This window comes from Pectinophora gossypiella, chromosome 26 (assembly GCF_024362695.1).
Source record: "Pectinophora gossypiella chromosome 26, ilPecGoss1.1, whole genome shotgun sequence".
NCBI classification, from domain to species: Eukaryota; Metazoa; Arthropoda; class Insecta; order Lepidoptera; family Gelechiidae; genus Pectinophora; species Pectinophora gossypiella.
The window spans coordinates 642,205-655,145 of record NC_065429.1 but is presented as its reverse complement, the minus strand read 5'-3'; the positions used below and the strand labels follow the sequence as shown (position 1 = coordinate 655,145).

The 12,941-nt window shown below is 40.4% G+C and overlaps 1 protein-coding gene across 1 annotated transcript in view; it reads left to right on the top strand.

The window, feature by feature from the left end:
* LOC126378280 (uncharacterized) overlaps positions 1-12,941 on the top strand; it is a 74,994-nt gene that overhangs the window by 29,356 nt on the left and 32,697 nt on the right. The window contains exons 2-3 of the mRNA XM_050026472.1: positions 5,881-6,022; positions 12,545-12,634. Coding sequence (XP_049882429.1) covers positions 5,881-6,022; positions 12,545-12,634 — 232 coding nt within the window. The remainder of the gene's footprint in view (positions 1-5,880; positions 6,023-12,544; positions 12,635-12,941) is intronic.

The window sequence follows — 12,941 nt, the reverse complement described above, 5'->3', positions numbered from 1 at the left end:
GATGCTATCATTATGTTATGTTTTAGCCGTAACACGCTGAAGTATAATAAAAAAGGTCAAGATAAGATATAGTTCATCTTACGATGAATGTACCTATGACTTACCCAATTGGGATATAGTTGTGAGCTTATGTTAGATAAATACCAGATAAAGTCATATCCATGGTAATATCAACGTCGCAAACTGTACTCGACGCGCCTCAGGCCATTCACCTCAGGTTACGCAACTGCCAAAAATAAGGATTCCTTCGACCATATTGCCATTGGAGTTTTTTTTATGTGCGAATTGTTATGTTGGACACGGTAAAATTAACACTTGTACCATAGAATAAAGACTTAATTCTTTTGCGGCCGTTTCTAGACACAATAGTTGAACAATCTTCTTCTATCGTGTGGGTTGTGAGGTGTATTACCAACCTCATCAACCCTGGTGTCAGGGTTATTATTGAGCCGCCAAAGGCGCCTGACCTGACTCATGTGTCGGCTACACACTTACGTCAGTAAGTAGTAACCGGGACCAACGACTTAACGTGTCTTCCGAATCGTCTTACTAGGTGGACTGATGACCTTCTGGAGGTCGCGGGAAAACGCTGGATGCGGGCAGCAGAGATGATGATGATGACTTGCGGCTCTATTCACCCCATAGGATATTTCGAGCGTACGATAAGGTGTAAAAGTCCAATCAGTTTCTTGCAAAGTCATAAATTGACTGGTTGCACCTACAAAAACATAAATCATATAATGGGAGGTTCCTTTTTAGAATTAAAAAAAAATATACGGTCGAATTGAGAACCTCCCCTTTTTTGAAGTCGGTAAAAATATAATTCTCAAGAACTCGTTAGATGGCGCCTATCAACTACGTTACTGGGCCATTGCCAAGATGCCAATGATAGAAAAAAAAACATTTAATTTAGGATATAAATTAACACGACAAAGACTTCTCTTCTTATTTTCATTCTCTCGGGACATTCTAATAAGATTATGTTTTATTTCTTCATTATTTGTTTATTTCAATAACATAATAAGTAGTCGTTACATGAGCCATGTCAGGGACCTATGGCGGCTCAATAGTAACCCTAACACCAGGGTTGATGAGGTTGGTAACCCACTTCAAAACCCACACGATAAGAAGAAGAATGGAAAATAGTAAGTGGAAAAAGAACAGTCCACTGTCAATACTGTCAGGGTGTTAGTGACATCGTAACGAAAACTTTAAGGGATGATTCAGACGATGATTCTGAGTTGATATCAAGTGGAATTTTCCGTCGCATGGAACTGAAAATAATTTAAAAAATACTAAATTTTCATGAATTTTCTGACTGATATTCCACTTGGTATCGACTCAGAATCATGGTCTGAATCATCCCTCATTTCGTTACGGTGTCACTAACACCCATACCTACTTGTATGGCTACCGTGTGTACTTGCACGGGGTATAAGTAACATCGTAACGAATACTCAGGGGGATGATTCAGCGGATTATTCTGAGTTAATATCAAGTGGATTTTTCCATCGCAAGAAACTTTGCTTTTGGTATAAACCTTAATAGGCTGAATACATTCAATGGTCAAAGCTAAAAATGTCTCGTAAACCCAAAACGTTTTTGCCCAAATTAGTCTGAAGTGAATCGGGGCGCATCCGGTGCGGTCCCAGCGGCCACAGAGCATGGCATTGTACTAGAGGCGTCTTTATTATTATTCTTTTATTTTTTTATTATCTATTGTAATAGGCTAGTTTCCAACAGGCTTTAGGCTTTTTTAGAAAGAAAGGGAGAAACATTTATTACTCCATCATTCATTCATTCATTTATTATTTATTTAAATTTTTTGCTAAAACTACTACAAAACACGAAATTACTATGGAATTTGTATGAAAAAGCACACAGTGACGTCATAGAAAAACGTGACAAAATGTCTTGACTTATTATTACGTTTTTGTTTATTAAAATTCATAAATAAGTTAAATAGAAAAAATGAAACTTTTATGTCACCTTTAGATCTGTCTTTATTTGTAATCAAATAGTTCATAATTTATCTTACCCATACATACATAAACACATAACATAAACAGCCTATATACGTCCCACTTCTGGGCACAGGCCTCCCCTCTATCAACCGGAAGGGGTATGGATCATACTCCACCACGCTGCTTGCAATGCGGGTTGGTGAAGGTGTTTTTACGACTAATAGCCGGGACCAACGGCTTAACGTGCCCTCCGAAGCACGGATTCAAGCCTGAAAAGTCCTTACCAAACAAAGGACAGTCTCACAAAGTGATTTTAACAATGTCCCCATCGGGAATCGAACCCGGACCTACAGATCGTGAGCCTGACGCTCTAACCACTATACCACGGAGGCTGTTGTGTTAGCTTACCCAACGACCCAATTATAATAATTATGAATGTCACCTCTAGTAGCGGCAGGGCGTAATTTGATTCACGCTCTGTGCGGTCCGAGCAAGCTTGAACTCGAGTTTAGGGTTCCCTCGACGGCTAACTAGTACCCTCTAAAACGACCCAAATGGGGATTACCTTTTACCTACTGAAATACTGGTGAAATACATTGTGGTTATACTGTTATAGCTACACTGTAGTAGTTTGGTAGCTCACTTAACTTATGAAGAGATAGGAAATTATTCCATCTAGCCGTGCTCACGATCCGGAGCTCCCGGCTTCGAATCCCGGTGGGGTCATATCACAAAAATCACTTTGTGATCCCTAGTTTGATTAGGACATTACAGGCTGATCACCAGATTGTCCAAAAAAGTAAGATGATCCGTGCGTGAAGGCACGTTAAGCTGTTGGTCCCGGTTCTTACTTATTGATGTAAGTTAGGCCCATTTTAGTAAGGGGCCTGCAGGGGACCAGGGTTGATGAGGTTGGTAATTCAACTCGCAACCCACACGATAGAAGATGAAGTAGCATATCAGCCTACATTAAAATTTTCCAGAAGTTATTTAAACTCATCCCACGCTCGCGAAAATACCTAAACATTCAAAACATGTTCTGCGCGTTATGTTTGCGTCCAAAATGCGACGGGACTATATTTAGGCAAAACATTTGACTTACCGAATCGGATTTTTGCATTGTGAAGAGTGCCTATGACTCAACCATTATTCGGAATGTCTATTCTATTCACAGTTGATACGGCTGACCACGCTGGTCTAACAGAAATCTCGGTGAGATGTGGCTTAGTGGAATTTCCTGTCGGAAAATTCATGTTTTTTTTGTTTTTTTAAATTATTTTCCGCTCCATACTTTTGCGACGGAAAATTCCACTTGATATCAACTCAGAATCATGGTCTGAATCATCCCTGAAAGTTTTCGTTACGATGTCACTAATACCCTGTATATATAATTATGAAAATTTAATATAATGTAAAAAAAATAGTGATCGGCATATTGTTAATACCCGGAATAAGCATGAACTTGCCTTACTTGTGAGTCGACTGCATAAAATTGTTATTACTTTTAACCTCTCGTCTGCCGGAACGTGGATCTCAACCAGACATATTGTAAAATATATTGTGTCTGGTATCTCGACAGATTAGAGGTTAAGGGGTAATGAATAGGTTTATATACAAAAAGATTCCCATTGACATTCAGAATTTACCTTTGAACAGTTTTAAGACAGTAATTAACAGAAACTTTGTAAAAAAGGTTATTATAAGATTAGCGATGATTATCTAGAAGTTATGAATGCATAGGATTAGCTGTCTGGGATTTGATATTAGACAAATTACTATTTTTTTTTGTTTTTTCTTTAAAGGACGTCTATGGTCCTTTGCCGGGGATTTTCTCGCAGCTTCTTTTCCCCGGCTATACAGGTTGTGAGAAGCTGCAGTAGTTTTAGGCGGATGAGACGTTCGTTATGTAAAAAATGACGATTTTAAGTGTAACTAACTATGTTACCTGCTGAATAAAGATATTTTTGAATTTGAATTCTCTCGTCGTGTGGATAGTGGTAGATCTCGCATGCTTATCAAACTTTATAAATTAAAAGCCATTTAGGGCATGAAAGCGTTCCTCCGGTTTGAAATTAACTTCCCGACAACATCGCGCCATACCTATAGCGACGTAGACAGGGGGACGCAGAACAGATCATGTTTCCAATTAGCAAAATGAAACTGCCCCTATGCATATAACTTGGAGCTATATGCTTAACGGGGTAGGCAGCACAAAGGTCCTGTGTGATCCGATTTGTCAGGTAGACGGATCGATGCTGTCGCTATAGCAATGCTCTCTAGCTATCTCGTTTATGTAGACTGTAGACGCTGTATGGGGCATAGATTTACTACTACCGTAGATTGAACATCAGCGCTCAAAACGTTGGACGCAAAGTTACTGTTAACATAGCGACATTCTCTTCTTCTTCTATCGTGTGGGTTGTGAGGTGGATTACCAACCCCATCTACCCTGGTGTCAGGGTTACTATTGAGCCGCCAAACGCCCCTGACATGAGTCATGTAACGACTACTTACTTACGTCAGTAAATTGTAACCGGGACGGCTTAACGTGCCTTCCGAAGCACGGATCATCTTACTTTCGGACAATCGGGTGATCATCCTGTAATATCCTAACCAAACTAGGGATCACAAAGTAATTTATGTGATATTTCCCCACCGGGATTCGAACCCGGGACCTTCGGATCGTGAGCCTAACGCTCAACCACTGGACCACAGAGGCCGTTATAGCGACGTTGACAGTACTTTACCTCAGTGCACGATTAGACGCCGAACTGGCAACACGGGGAAGTGCGTGGTAAAAACTTGCAAAAATAGAAGCTCAAAGCGAAAAATGCTATGTTTACGCCCCATAGATAGTTCTTGCAAATACCCTCAAAGGTCCAGCTACTCCAATCCCATAACTCCACAATCCTTATCGGCCACCAAATGGATAGCCTACCCTCCTTGGACCGCACGGTATCGCAAGTCGCAATAGATGGGGCGTCCTGTAACGACCGGCTACCCTATAAATTGCTGCAACCGAACGCATTATTCATCCGCCCTATCTTGTAAGTTAGAAGCGTTTTGTTATGGCAAGAGGACACCTTTTTTTAAACCAAATCAAATAGCTTTTTTTTATGTGATCCAGCCGATTTTGGCTTCGGCGACTGCTTCAACTCCGACGTTCATGTGCTCGCATGTTGCTTATATAGCCAATGTTATTGGAAAAGATCCTCGCACATAGCGGGCATGTGAGCACACTATTTAAATATGCATAATTGATCGCCGTCTCTAAGCGCCGTCGATGTTCAAATTCATGAACTTTGGTGTTAACCAAAGCTCTCCATTCCGAACGTTTAGCGGTTAGCTTTTCCCACTGACATGATTGTATAGAAAGAACTCGTGAAGAAGCACCCATTGGTAGAACGCTTGCCTCTCACTTTTGAGGTCACAGGCTCGAATCCAGCACAGACCTACACCAGAAAACATCGTAAGGAAACCCACATTCCCGAGAAATGCATTTTCGGAGGCATGTGACCTAAGCTGTATCGTGCTGGTGTTCCCTTCGCGAGTTGGAAGGACGGGCAGTCGCTTCTGAAAAAAACCGTACCTGTCAAATCGTCAGGTTAGGTAAGCGGACCCCGTGAAAAACGGGATAACGCTGGAGATGATGAGTGATATAAAAACAAAAAAGTTTTTGAAGAAAAGAAGACTGCTGGGCAAAGGCCTCCCCTTCCTCTTTCCATTCGGTCCTGTGCGTACTCCGGCTAATCCCTCCGGCAAGAATCCAAGTCGTCACGCCATCTCTTTCGAGGTCTACCACGACGCCTGTACCCGTCATGAGGCACCCACTGACGATCCGCTCAGGGTGCATGCGACAAAGATGTCCGGCTCAAACCCATAACAAGAAAACTAATATTTTTCTTTTTTTTCTCAGGAACACCACCTCCAGAGGGCGATATCGGGCACGGGGCTGATAATACCAACGCCGGAGGTGTGCGAGGTCACCGACCTCGAGTTCTACGAGCGATGCTACCCCTGCGACTACAAGATGCCCAAACAGCACATCCATATGCAACGTGAGTTGTTTACCCCTCTTGTTACAATACAATACAAATACACTTTATTGCACCAAAATAAAAAGAAATAATTACAAAAATCTCTTAACTAAGTACATGGCAAATGGCGGCCTTATCGCTTGAAGCGATTTCTTCCAGACAACCATAAGGTGAGGAAAAATTTAAAAAAATTGAAAGATTTCGAGTACAAACTATAGATTGCGAGTACAAACTATACGTACAACTTACCAATAAATAAATGCAAAAGAAATATATAACATACTTACAAATACAATATATACCTAACCTAACATAATTATATACCTACTTATATAAATAGTACACACAAAATACTTAATAATAAGCAACTCAAGAGCTTCAGAATATGAGCACCACACTTCTTTTGTTCCTTTGACGGTCGACGACTTGTTAGGGTTCCGAACTGCACAGGGAAAAACCCTTATAGGATCACTTTGTTGTACGTCTGTCAAGCACATTTTTTCTCCCGAACGCGTGCACGTTCCCTAGTTCGCAACACTTCTAGTATTCCTAACCGAGCCTTCAGCGCTCCCCATATGTCCTGCCAAGTAGTTAATGCCATCTGCGGCAAATCTACAATAAGTCACGTCAAAACAAAAAAATGAATTCCTAACACAACTCTCAGCATAATTCATTTCAACACAGAAACGTCACTCTCTACTGATCGTTAAAGTTTATATTCTCATGCCACGGCCCAAGTACACTGCCCCACATAAGTGACGACATTGAGTGACGTAATTATAATGTTAATTAGTAATTGAGTTTAGAAAGTCGTGACCTTTGACGCTTGGGGTACGCGATTATGTAAATAATTTGGAGGTCGACACGAAAACCCAGTGAGATACATGATGGGACATTGTATGACTGTGGAATTCCATTTGCTTTCATCCCGACACACGTCGCTTCTCCTCCACATTCATCAGTCGTTTCATACACGCACGCCGGTTCAGAGTAGATCCTGAGGAGTGTTAGTGGCATGGTAACTGTAGGGAGCGCTGGTAAATTGTAATAAAACCCCACACAAACAATTGAATGAATTGTATTACTTAGGATATTAATTAAATTACAAGATCCAAACATTGAGACGCGTTGGCTTGCTCGCGCTAGAGATGTGACTGACCATAAATGGTAGACTGTTAGGTATGTCCCATACATAAACGAATACTGAGAGGGAGGATTCAGCTCATTATTCTGAGTTAATATCAAGTGGAATTTTCCATCGCAAAAGTGTAGAATTGAAAATATTTAATAAAAACTAAAAAACAATCATGAATTTTGCGACGGAAAATTCCACTTGATATTAACTCAGGATCATGGTCTGAATCATCCCTCTTAGGGTGGTATTAATAAACTAATCTCAGCTTCGAGACTGCCCTCAAGATCATGTCATTGTGACAGTTCTTATATAAAAACAGAGACTTGAGCATGATCTTGAGGGCAGTCTCAGCTGAGATTAGTTTATTAATACCACCCTTAGTGTTCGTTACGAATCACTAACACCTGTATGTTTTATCTTTCCAATTCCATCGAAGTTGGGAGATATGAGCTATGCCTTCGAGTGGTAACTCCCAATGGATGCCCAGATCAATACACTCGTAATTTCAGATAGAATAAGATATCGTACCAATCTAGCTACCTTAGATTGCGAACCTGAGATACTCCCAGAAGGGCTGCTTATGAGCTCTGATCACGAACAGTAGTGTGCTATTCCCGGAAATATCGGCCAATAGAAAATTTTTGAAGGGCCTTTTATCATCTAAGTTTATTTTAAGTTATACCTGACATTTTCTTATCCGCCGAAAAGGAATGCGACGGGTAATCGACAGGCATAAAATTTATGGAACACACTTCAATTTTAGGCAGAAATTTAAAAACCCCTTCGAAAATGTTATATTGACCAATAACCCGACAGAATTAAGTTGACAGCACACGTCAAACGGGTTGCATGCCAGCGAGATGCCTATTTTATTCGCCCGGGTTATTCATTCGTTTTAAAATTAACTTGTTGATAATCATCCGTCCCTTTCCTTTTCGGCGGATAAGAAAATGACGGGTATAACTCAAAATTAGGAGGTGTCTGATGGAATCGGGGCCATTGTACAGTCTAAAATAAATATCTGATCCAAACATGAATTCTTCTTCTATCGTGTGGGTTGTGAGGTGATTTACCAACCTCATCAACCTTGGTGTCAGGGTTACTATTGAGCTGCCAAAGGCCCCTGATATGGCTCATGTAACGACTACTGACTTACATCAGTAAGTAGTAACCGGAACCAACGGCTTAACGTGCCTTCCGAACCACGGATCGTTTTACTTTCGGACAATCAGGAACATGAATTCAAAATCATAAAGTCGAATTCAGTGGATAAGAGCCCTAGTCGGGATTCGAACCTAGAATTAAATCCACAAAAACAGTTTCAATAGGAAACCAAATAAATCATAATACCCAGCGCTCGTACACCCATATCTCACACCCACACTATCTCCAATCTAATATCAACTGTAAATACAAGGCCGTACGGTACATGTTGCAATAACTCACGTATTATGTTACCCTTCACATTCAAAATGTTATTACGCCCGGAACACTTAATAAGCTTTAGGTTTTAGGGGTCCGTGTGAAAAGGGTGGGGACCTCGTTAAATCCGCAGGTAAGTATTATGGTAGTGTAGCTTTCCTAACAAAATAATATTCCTATTTGTAATTATCTCTCTAGCATTATCCCGTTTTCACAGGGTCCGCTTACCTAACCTGAAGATTTGACAGGTCCGGTTTTTTACAGAAGCTACTGCCTGTCTGACCTTCCAACCCGCGAAGGTAAAACCAGCCCAATAAATATTTTTTTGACGTGACTTATTGTAGGTTTGCCGCAGATGGCATTAATTTTTTTTTGCCCATTCTGGCAGGCAAAGGGAACTTAGCCCATACAGCCTAGTCTTTGGTCATCTTAATCTTTTTTGGAGAAACACCCAGAAAATGTCTTCAGTCTTCACTCTTCAGGTAACGTCCTTAGTTTTTGCCGACTTCAAAAAATCGACTTTTATAGCTTCATGTATATTCCTATAAATAATGTCTTTGGTGATATCACCTTCGAAAAGTTCACTGTCAGTTGTCAATGAGCCTTTTTTAAAATGACAGCCTACGGAAATCTTTCATACAGTGTCGTAGTAATAGGCCTAATGGCGGGAAAAAAACATTTTGATTTTTTTATAACGATTTGACGCAGCCGAAAAATCCGAAACATTTTTATTTTCATGGAAAGGGTTATACCTACTCATAGAAAAATATTCAAGCACTTTTATTTTTTTCATCCATTCCCCATTAGAATGTTATTTAAGAGCTGCGTTTAAACCTAGCTCAGCCGCTGGTGGTGAGCGGAGGGTTGTCGTTCTATACGTAGTAGTGATGTTCCGAATATCCGTATCCGTGGATATCCGAGATAAAAGAAAAATCCGTATCCGTGTCCGTTACTTTTCATGCGGATCTTTTACGGATCTTTTTCAGGTGATTAAGTAGAATTATCAAATAAAAAACTATAAAATTCCATTCAGATTATTTTTATTTCTTAAAATCAAATATTTGGCACCTTTATATTGCAAACATTTAGATAGATAGATCTTTATAATGAAAGCAAGATAAAATATCACTTTTATAACAATGAAACAACTAAAACTTTAATCTGTTTTTTTTTTTAAGAAAATAAAGATCCGTATCCGCGGATCTTTACACTAAATATCCGTATTCAGATCCGTATCCGCGGATATACATTTTTAACGATCCGGCACATCACTAATACGGAGTATTCCTTATTCTATGCTTAAGGTTGTTGAGGTCGGTCGCTGATCTCACAACACACATGAAAAAAGAAAAAAAAAATGAATAGATTGCAACTTTGACAACGTAAATACATACATACAGGGTGTCAGTGACATCGTAACGAAAACTTTGAGGGATCATTCCGACCATGAGTCCCGAGTTAATAAAGTGGAATTTTCCGTCGCAAGAGTGTGGAACTGAAAATAATTATAAAAAAAATGGATTTTCCGACATGAAATTTTCCTCTTAACTCACTCAGAAACTTGGTCTGATTTGTCCCTCACAGTTATTTGTTACGGTGTCTCTAACACCCATACACATTAAGCGACATCGTAACGAATACAGAAGAAAAGGATATATATTTTTTATTATTATATTTTTTTTATTCTGAGAGGGATGATACAACTCCACATAATACCAGCGCCGTGGTTCACGCCGCGACTTGTGATGAGTAAGGCCCTTTTATCTCAGGACGTCCACCACCACCTTATGATCATTCTAATGAACATACTCCTATGCTTTTTGTAATTGTTTTGTGAATTTTTTTAAGTGATGTTATTGTCTTGTCTTTGTGTGTGGTGTCCTTTTATATTAAACAATTTATATTCTATTCTAACTTATTATTATGTGTTAATATCAAGTGGAGAATACCATCGCAAAAGTATAGAATTGTATATAATTTTAAAAAGGAAAAAAAAATGTGAAGTTTGAACGAACACTCTCTATAAAGAATGATGATAATAATAATAATAAAATATAACATTGGAATCACAACGTTTGAACAGAATATCCGGCGGGGGAATTTTATTTTATTTACATAAAACGCAATAAAAGCATGAACGGGGAAAATAGTTTTATCTGACTACAAAGAAGGGGTTCAGTTCGTTTCATGTTTCTGTTTATTTATTTAGTACTATGTTACAGACAGGATAACTTTTAGAATTAGGTAACATGTTCCACAGTTGGCTAGACCATTATAGACGGCGATTTTTTTTTGACATGACTTATTGTAGATTTTCCGCAGATGGCATTAACTACTTGGCCGGACAGATGGGGAGCGCTAAAGGCTACCCGGTACAACGTTCAAGACAACAGGCCTGAGGGTGCCCAGTTGGGCGCGAACCTCGGCTCAGGGCGTCGTCTGAGAGGAAAAATATAAACACTTCAGGACCCCAATACCGAACCCGTCGGCGTGGTCCACGACTTCCCTCAATCAGCGCTTATCGCTATCGACGCACTAGGGTCGATTAATTTTATCAAAAATTCTTCCTCTTAGACGACGCCCTGAACAGAAGTTCGCACCCAACTAGGCACCCTCATGCCTGTTGTCTTAAATTTGTACCGGGTGAGAGCCTTCAGCGCTCCCCATTTCTCCGGCCAAGTAGTTAATGCCATCTGCGGCAAATCTACAATAAGCACGTGGAAGATGAAGTAGGAAGGCGTCTGTAAGCTATTGATTATTGTAAAGCTTGCGTGGGCAGGCCTGTCGAAGGATAGACGGGAGAATCTAGAATTATGTACAACTAGACGGGTATTTTATTTCAATACAATAATTTATTTCAATCAATACATACATACATACATAAACTCACGCCTATTTCCCACCGGGGTAAGCAGAGACTATAGAATTCCATTTGCTTCAATCCTGACACACTTCTCTTGCTTCCTCCACGTTCATCAATCGCTTCATACACGCACGCCGGTTCAGAGTAGATCGTATATCAGTAAAAAAAATAAAAATATTTTATTTCAGTCTAAGATTGTCCATAAGATGTTAGTAGTTACACACACTTAGGGTGGTATTAATAAACTAATCTCAGCTGAGACTGCCCTCAAGATCATGCTCAAGTCTCTGTTTTTATATGAGAACTGTCACATTGACATGATCTTGAGGGCAGTCTCGAAGCTGAGATTGATTTATTAATACCACCCTTAGTATCTATGTTAGTTAGTAAATAGGCAATAAACAAAGGCCCCTTTACGGATTTACGCGCTTATGAACGTGTAAGTCGGTAAAGCGACTTAGAACAGCCGAGTCCATCCTCTCGGCAATCATCCTTAGGACTCCGTTCCGATGGATATACGAACAGTACGACCTAACCTGTATTGGGCTGGTTTTCCAAAAATACGAACCTGTCACTTCTTCAGGCTGGTTTTCTCTTGCACGGGTTAGTTGGTTAAACAGGCAGACGCTTATGTAAAAAACCGAACCTGTAAAATCTTCAGGTTAGGTGAGTGGACCCTGTGAAAAACGGGATAATGCTAGGGGGATGATGATGAGTGCTCCACCAGTTCAGGGGAATGAATACCGCCGCGAAGAATGACGACACGACACACTGTACTCAACACTCTTACATATTATCTACTATCATCACCAGCCCATTAACGTCCCCACTGCTGGGGCACGGGCCTTCCCTATGGATGGATAGGGAGATCGGGCCTTAAACTACCACGCGGGCCCAGTGCGGATTGGTGGTTATTAACGACTGCTAATGCAGCCGGGACCAACGGCTTAACGTGCCTTCCGAAGCACGGAGGAGCTCGAGATGAAAACTTTTTTTTGTGGTCACCCATCCTATGACCGGCCTTTGCGAAAGTTGCTTAACTTCAACAATCGCAGACCGAGCGCGTTGACCGCTGCGCCACCGAGCTCCTCTACTATAATAAAAGTATTTGTGTTTGTTCCAGCGCTGTGGGAGGAACAAGAGGCGCCGGAGTACGACATCGACTCGGAGGACGAGAGGTGGCTGAAGCAGCAGCGACATCCGGAGCTCACCGGTATGTGAGCAATAATAAATAATAATAATATTGGTGCTAATTAATACCATCTAATTGTATTTTAAGTTATATCTGTCATTTTCTTATCCGCCGAAAAGGCAAGGGACGGGTAATCGACAAGCATAAAATTTATGGAACACACGTCAATTTTAAGCACAAATCTAAACCAACCGTCTAAAAATTTTACACCCGTCAATAACCCGACACATTCATTTACTCATTCTTCCTAAAATTAAGAGCTGTGAATCATCCGTCCCTTTCCTTTTCGACGAATATGAAAATGACGGATATAACTGAAATAAAATTA